The 7,895-nt window shown below is 34.9% G+C and overlaps 1 protein-coding gene across 5 annotated transcripts; it reads left to right on the forward strand.

Annotated features, from left to right (window-relative positions):
- The first annotated feature begins 1,278 nt into the window (after nt 1-1,278).
- LOC130469058 (uncharacterized) lies at nt 1,279-7,663 on the forward strand. Of its 5 annotated transcripts, XR_008929436.1 has the most exons (6): nt 1,282-1,624; nt 2,011-2,133; nt 2,855-2,951; nt 3,516-3,626; nt 3,827-3,912; nt 7,201-7,645. XR_008929436.1 is itself a non-coding variant. In XM_056838061.1 (3 exons), the coding sequence occupies exons 1-3, from the start codon at nt 2,664-2,666 to the stop codon at nt 7,320-7,322; spliced, it is 306 nt and encodes a 101-aa protein (XP_056694039.1). In that variant the 5' UTR covers nt 2,566-2,663; the 3' UTR covers nt 7,323-7,660. The 5 variants fall into 5 exon arrangements, 1 of the variants encoding a protein (XP_056694039.1); XR_008929438.1 differs by lacking the exon at nt 2,011-2,133 and having other exon boundaries at nt 1,279-1,624; nt 3,732-3,912; nt 7,201-7,663; XR_008929437.1 differs by lacking the exon at nt 2,011-2,133 and having other exon boundaries at nt 1,283-1,629; nt 7,201-7,646.
- Nucleotides 7,664-7,895: the final 232 nt, after the last annotated feature.

Below are 7,895 nucleotides of genomic sequence, written 5' to 3' on the forward strand. Positions count from 1 at the left end.
CGTTAAGGGTTCTTTGATATGGGGAAAGAAGGGTGGCTTGTTTTGTACTGTTTTTGCGAGGTCATCCTCGATCTTTATTCCTACATCATAAACTCTTTTGAAGGTATCAAGGCCCAAGTACCTAAGGTGTTTTTTGTAAGCTGGGTCTAGGTTGTCAATGAATTTTTGGACCAATTCAGTTTCAGGAGGCCTATTGATCAGTTGGGCCGCTTGGTCTCTCCATCTAGCAAAATAGGTCGTGAAACCTTCATTTTTCTTTTGGAAGAGGACTTCCAACTCGCGCATGGTGACTTGAAAATCCATGTTTGACGAGCATTGCTTGATGAAGACATTGACAAAGTCCTCCCAAGTGGGGAAGAGCTTAGGGTCCTGGTGGTAGTACCATTTGAGTGGCACAAGTTCCAAGGACAAAGGAAAGGCAGGCAAATACATGGACTTGTCCACACCTTTCAAGTTCATGGCATTCACAAAGCTCAAGAGATGATCACGGGGATTGTCCGTGGCTTTGAACTTTGGTAAGTCGGATGAACTAAACTTTTCCGGTAGTTTTCCAGGAAAAGGTTTAGGATCGAGGGAGAAATACTTGCTCCCCATGGTTTGCTGCAGAACCATTTTTTCGATCTTCTTCTCGCTAAGGATTCGTTTTCCATTTTCAGTTGACTCATAATTTGGGTCATTTGGACCATTTGATCTCGTAATTCTTCCATGGAAATGTTTGAGGGTGCGAATTGAGGTTGGGGAAGCAGAGATCCTTGAAAGAGGGAATGACGGATGGAGCTTGGAGTTACTAGACCTTGTGTTGGTGATGTAGCTTCGAGACGCACTAACCTTTGGTTTTCAGATTGACACCAAGTGGCAGAACCAGCCCTATGCATAAGACAAGCTAAAGTCTAGGCCCAAAGTTAAGCATTACTTAGTCTAGACTTTTGACTCTTTCTATTGGTTTTCTATTCTCACTCTTGTTGGTACACTTTTGGCTCTTCTTTTGGTCATTCTTTGGATTTTCGAAACATTAGCCCGTGTGACATTCACTAGTAGAAAAAACCCCTGTTGCAGCCCCCTTGTTGCAGCGTACATGTATAAATACGCTTCAACAACCAGTCGGTCAACGCGGGTCAAACCCTTTAAAGGGTTATCGCAGCGTACATTTTAGTTGTTCGCAGCAAATGTGTTTGTTGCAGCGTACAAAATAAAAGCCCGCAGCAACAACCCGACTTTATTGCAGCGTACATGTTATTGCCCGCTGCAACAAGTCCGCGTTTCAAAAATTTTTACTTTCCTAGGTTGCAACAAACCGCGCTCAAACGAGCGGGCTCAAACGTACGTTGTTCCTTCTCTTCTAGCTCCAAGCTTTTTCCCTTAAACAAATATCCAAGAAGCCGTCGAACTCAGCCCTGCGTCGCCGTCGAACTCAGCCCTGCGTCGCCGTCGAACCCAAGCGTTGCTCAGCCCTGCGTCGCTGTCTTCGCCGGTGTGTGGTGTTCTCGCCTCATCTCCCCCATCCCGTTCAATTCTCGCGCGGCCTGTCACTGAAAGATATATTCTTGGTCGGCCGGGGGTTCAGCATCTCTCCGTCGCGTCGTGGTTCCGGTGGTTGCTCGGCGTCGTGGTTCCGGTGTTTTCGGTATGGTGTGTTCAATTTCTATTTTCGTTTTTTATTTTCGTTTTCAGATTAGGGTTCAATTTTAGTTTTTGATTTTCGTTTTCAGATTAGGGTTCAATTTTAGGTTTATGATTGACAAAATCACATAGTTTTGAGTTCGATGATTTATGGGTTTCTTAGGGTTTGTTCAAATGATGTTTATGGGTTTTTAATCATTCATTACTTCATACAAAATCTTGATTTGTGCGAAATGTTGGATATTTAGGGTTTAGTTTAAGAATATCCTGCAGCACATCAGATTAAAAGGATTTTCAACTTGTTTCCTTGTCCAGCAAGGATTTTATCCTTCTTTATCCGACTTGATGAATATTGATTTTTGCATATATTTGGCTCCTGAGTACTTCCAGCACGGGAAAGTATCGGATAAAACAGATGTTTATGCCTTTGGAGTTGTTCTTTTAGAGCTAATAACAGGCTGAAAGCCAATTGAATCACTAAGGCCATCCAGAGAAGAGAACTTGGTTCAATTGGTATGCTACTGTTTTGATCTTGTATTTCTTTCATCAAGTACCTGTGACCATACGAGCTGAATTTGTGGTAGTTGACTAGTTTTAGTAAAAACTTAAGATGATATGGTCCTCTTTGGATATTTCTGAAAACAAATGGTGCACCATTAACATTGATAAGGCCCAGAAGCCGATTTGGCTTGATTCATTGATTGAGTACTGGACCGGAAGAGTTGCAACTGTGGTAGTTGACTAGTTCTTGGTTAAGATAAAGTGGTCCATTGCTCTTTTCTATTTTCCTGAATACAAGTGTGCACTAGGAGGGCTATAATTAGTTTCAGTAATGTTGACTAACGCTAACTGCCTGTACGGTGTATAATTAGTTTGACAAAGATATGCCTCATTAGTTCTTTTACATTTATATATTTGACAAATAGATGTATTCTCTGTTTTTCTGTCAAAAATTCCTTGACATTCCTTCATAATGGCCTACCATATTTATATAAATATGAAGCTCTAAAGGCAATAACATAATCCATAAATACTCAAGTTGGATGATTTTGATCGAAAATGGTGCTAATGATGTATCAAAAAATGACCAAGAAACTTGTGGGAGTATCAAAACTGAGATTTCATTAACTGTAAGTAGTAAAAAGTTGAGGAATCATTTAATGGCCATTGATTTGTGTGCAGATGTTGGAAATATTTTCTGGAAACTAATCCTGTATTTTGTCTTCTGTTGCAGAAACTGCTACGGAGACAGAATAGATTACAGACAACAGGAGAATCCATATCCCCTCTAATGAATCACATCCTCATGTTGCTCAAATTTTATGCTAAAGGTAGTAACCACATTTTAGCTTTGTCATATAAGATCTGTTTGTCTTTCAGTTAGTTGTTTAGTTTGTTTTTAAGCTAGTTGTTTACAGTGAATTCTGTATTTTCACATGGGCTCCGTTTGGTATGGTGTAAAATTCTTTTCATGAAAAATTATTTTCACCTAATAATGTTTTCTATGGAGATTAAACTCGTTTTGCTGTCCTGCGCTTGTTATAAAAGGGAAGGTTTTGTGTTCCTGGGTTGTGATTCTCATTTATGGGGTTTGTGGAATGTCTTGTGAACTGGACAACTCCTCTTTCATTTGCCAGCATCAGTGTTACGAATTAGAATCTGTGTGCTTCATGTATTCCGTGGGTTTAGTCGAGATAACAATGTAATTTGATTAGGAACTGCATTGTGTCCTGAAGATTTAGGGTTGTGAGTCACGATTAAAGAAATTAAGTTAAGATGTATGTTTGCATTAAAGGTTGTTGTTGACTTCTTAATTTATATGTAGAGAATAAGTCAATCAGACATGTATGGCATGATTAATTTTCTAAAGTTAATGTAAACTTGTTTTCTTGCAGGCTATCACTTCTACTGGGACAAAGAAGGGCGAGTTGTTTTTGGCTGATGTCAGCACTAAGTTGACAAACAAGAATATTACCACCGATGTGAAAGTTGATACCAACTCCAATGTGAGTTTGTTTATTTGTATTACTACGAATTGATTCTATGATACATTACGGTTTCATTGGTTTATAGGTTTTTATAATTGGTAATTGTGTAAAATTTGGTGACAGATAGCATTGCTTTCTATGAACATCTTGTTTTACATAATTGGAATCTATTGTAATCTGATTCCAACTTCTTTGCTGTTTCCGTCTTCCGCTCCTAGCTTTTCACCACCATTACGTTGATGAACCTGCCCCTGGCATGAAGGCTATTTTTAGTTTCCGTGTTCCTGATCAGAGATCTGGCAAGGTACCATACAATTATCTTTCTAGTATTTTCTTACCTAAAGAGGCATGGTTTAAGGCTTATTGGGTCGTTATAGGTCATATTAAGGCTAAAATGAAGCATTTTCCCTCCCAACTTTGAACTAAAGAACCTAAGGACTCATTTTATACTTATTACATGTTTAATATGAATAGTTTTAACTTTCTAACACTCATTCCAATCTACTTATGCAAATTTAAGGCTTGTTTGGTCGTTATAGGTCATATTAGGCTAAAATGAGGCTTTTTTGCTCCCAAATATGAAATAAAGAACCTTAGGACTCATTTTAAACATATTAAATGTTTTATATGATTAGTTTTAACTTTACAAGACTTAATCCAATCTATTTATGCACATTCATGACTTCTTTGGCCGTTATAGGTCATATTTAGGCTAAAATGACATTTTCGCTCCCAACTTTGATCTAACGAACTTAAAAACTAATTTCAAACTTATTACATGATTCATATGATTATTTTTAACTTTCTAGGACTCATTCCAATCCATTTATGCACATTTAAGGCTCATTGTGTCGTTATAGGTCATATTTAGGCTAAAATGACATTTTCGCTCCCAACTTTGAACTTAAGAACCTAATGACTCATTTTAAACTTATTATATGATAAATATGCTTAGTTTTAAGTTTCTAAGACTTATTCTAATCTATTTATGCACATTTAATGCTTGTTTTATCGTTATAGGTCATATTTAGGATAAAATAAGGCATTTTCGATCCCAACTTTAAAATAAAGAACCTAAGGACTTATTTTAAACTTATTACATGATTAATATGCTTAGTTTTAAGTTTCTAAGACTTAATCTAACTACTTATACACATTTAAGGCTTGTTTGGTCGTTATAGGACATATTTAGGCTAAAATGACATTTTCGCTCCCAACTATGAACCAAAGAACCTAAGGACTCATTTTAAACTTAGTTAATGTTTTATATGCTTATTTTTAACTTTCTAGGACTCATTCCAATCCATTTATGCACATTTAAGGCTCATTGTGTCGTTATAGGTCATATTTAGGCTAAAATGACATTTTCGCTCCCAACTTTGAACTTAAGAACCTATTGACTCATTTTAAACTTATTATATGATAAATATGCTTAGTTTTAAGTTTCTAAGACTTATTCTAATCTACTTATACCCATTTAATGCTTGTTTGATAGTTATAGGTCATATTTAGCCTAAAATGAGGCATTTTCGCTCCTAACTTTAAAATAAAGAACCTAAGCACTCATTTTAAACTTAATACATGTTTAATATGCATAATTTTAACTTTATAAGACTCGTTCCAATCTATTTATGCACCTTTAAGGCTCATTAGGTCGTTGTAGGTCATATTTAGGCTAAAATGACATTTTCTCTCCCAACTATGAACTAAAGAACCTAAGGACTCATTTTAAACCTACTAAATGTTTTATATTCTAGTTTTAACTTTCTAGGACTTATTCCAATCCATTTATGCACATTTAAGGCTCATTGTGTCGTTATAGGTCATATTTAGGCTAAAATGACATTTTCGCTCCCAACTTTGAACTTAAGAACCTAATGACTCATTTTAAACTTATTATATGATAAATATGCTTAGTTTTAAGTTTCTAAGACTTATTCTAATCTATTTATGCACATTTAATGCTTGTTTTATCGTTATAGGTCATATTTAGGATAAAATAAGGCATTTTCGATCCCAACTTTAAAATAAAGAACCTAAGGACTTATTTTAAACTTATTACATGATTAATATGCTTAGTTTTAAGTTTCTAAGACTTAATCTAACTACTTATACACATTTAAGGCTTGTTTGGTCGTTATAGGACATATTTAGGCTAAAATGACATTTTCGCTCCCAACTATGAACCAAAGAACCTAAGGACTCATTTTAAACTTACTTAATGTTTTATATGCTTATTATTAACTTTCTAGGACTCATTCCAATCCATTTATGCACATTTAAGGCTCATTGTGTCGTTATAGGTCATATTTAGGCTAAAATGACATTTTCGCTCCCAACTTTGAACTTAAGAACCTAATGACTCATTTTAAACTTATTATATGATAAATATGCTTAGTTTTAAGTTTCTAAGACTTATTCTAATCTACTTATACCCATTTAATGCTTGTTTGATAGTTATAGGTCATATTTAGGCTAAAATGAGGCATTTTCGCTCCTAACTTTAAAATAAAGAACCTAAGCACTCATTTTAAACTTAATACATGTTTAATATGCATAATTTTAACTTTATAAGACTCGTTCCAATCTATATATGCACCTTTTAGGCTCATTAGGTCGTTGTAGGTCATATTTAGGCTAAAATGACATTTTCGCTCCCAACTATGAACTAAAGAACCTAAGGACTCATTTTAAACCTACTACATGTTTTATATTCTAGTTTTAACTTTCTAGGACTTATTCCAATCCATTTATGCACATTTAAGGCTCATTGTGTCGTTATAGGTCATATTTAGGCTAAAATGACATTTTCGCTCCCAACTTTGAACTTAAGAACCTAATGACTCATTTTAAACTTATTATATGATAAATATGCTTAGTTTAAGTTTCTAAGACTTATTCTAATCTGTTTATGCACATTTAATGCTTGTTTGATAGTTATAGGTCATATTTAGGCTAAAATGAAGCATTTTCGCTCCTAACTTTAAAATAAAGAACCTAAGCACGCATTTTAAACTTAATACATGTTTAATATGCATAATTTTAACTTTACAAGACTCGTTCCAATCCATTTATGCATATTTAAGGCTCATTGTGTCGTTTTAGGTCATATTTAGGCTAAAATGACATTTTCGCTCCCAACTTTGAACTTAAGAACCTAAGGACTCATTTTTAAATTATTATATGATTAATAAGCTTAGTTTTGAGTTTCTAGGACTTATTCTAATCTACTTATACCCATTTAATGCTTGTTTGATCGTTATAGGTCATATCTAGGCTAAAATAAGGCATTTTCGCTCCCAACTTTAAAATAAAGAACCTAAGGACTCATTTAAAACTTATTACATGTTTAATATGCATAATTTTAACGATCTAAGACTCGTTCCAATCTATTTATGCACCTATAGGCTCATTGGGTCGTTATAGGTCATATTTAGGCTAAAATGACATTTTCGCTCCCAACTTTGAACTAAAGAACCTAAGGACTCATTTTAGACTATTAGGACATTGTCATTAGTTTCTTGAATGTTAAAATGTGATATTTAATTTGTATTTAATCTAATGTTTAATTTAAATTTCTGTTTTTGTAAAGGTCTACACTCCGAGGATTGCGCCTTATGCGAGGAATTTGATGTGGTTCGTGAGCAATGGGCTAAGTTTTTTACCAACAAGTATTTATTATTGGCTTTAGCGCGCTTGATCGAGTTGGTTTAGTTGTTATAGAATAAATTTTATATTAAAATGTATGTTTATGTTGAAATTGGAACATATATTTAAATGTAATATGTGCACTTTGGTTTTGGGATATATAGTATACAAAACTCCAGTTGTTGTTTTTATATTTGTTATACAGGTTGCGTTATTCTATTATTGTTTTGACAGGTTTCTATATTTGGTGCAAGGCACTCTAGGTATCCCTAAACAAAATTAGAATTTTCCCGCCAAAAGTGTTTTTTTGCAGCGTACATATATGTTGTACGCTGCAACAAGGGAAAAAAATTTCGCAAAAATTCAGACTTGTTGCAGCGTACAAATAAATGTACGCTGCAAAAAATTGAGTAATTCAGACTTGTTGCAGCGCACAAATAAATGTACGCTGCAAAAAGTTGAGTCTTTTGCAGCGTACATATATATGTACGCTGCAACAAGTCCAAAATTTTGCCAATTTTTTGGCACTTGTTGCAGCGTACATCTAAAAGCCCGCTGCAACAAATCACTTTTTGCAGCGAACATTGTACGCTGCAACAAGTTCAGACTTGTTGCAGGCCCCCCAGTTGCAGCATACGA

This window comes from Spinacia oleracea, chromosome 3, assembly GCF_020520425.1.
Source record: "Spinacia oleracea cultivar Varoflay chromosome 3, BTI_SOV_V1, whole genome shotgun sequence".
NCBI classification, from domain to species: domain Eukaryota; kingdom Viridiplantae; phylum Streptophyta; class Magnoliopsida; order Caryophyllales; family Amaranthaceae; genus Spinacia; species Spinacia oleracea.

Bases quoted from the DNA above. Each gene is read 5' to 3' on its own strand.
- LOC130469058 (XM_056838061.1), top strand. From the start codon at position 2,664: ATGATTTTGATCGAAAATGGTGCTAATGATGTATCAAAAAATGACCAA. The intron at 2,751-2,854 runs GTAAGTAGTAAA...CTTCTGTTGCAG, and splicing joins AAACTGAGATTTCATTAACT to AAACTGCTACGGAGACAGAA. The intron at 2,952-7,200 runs GTAGTAACCACA...GTTTTTGTAAAG, and splicing joins GCTCAAATTTTATGCTAAAG to GTCTACACTCCGAGGATTGC.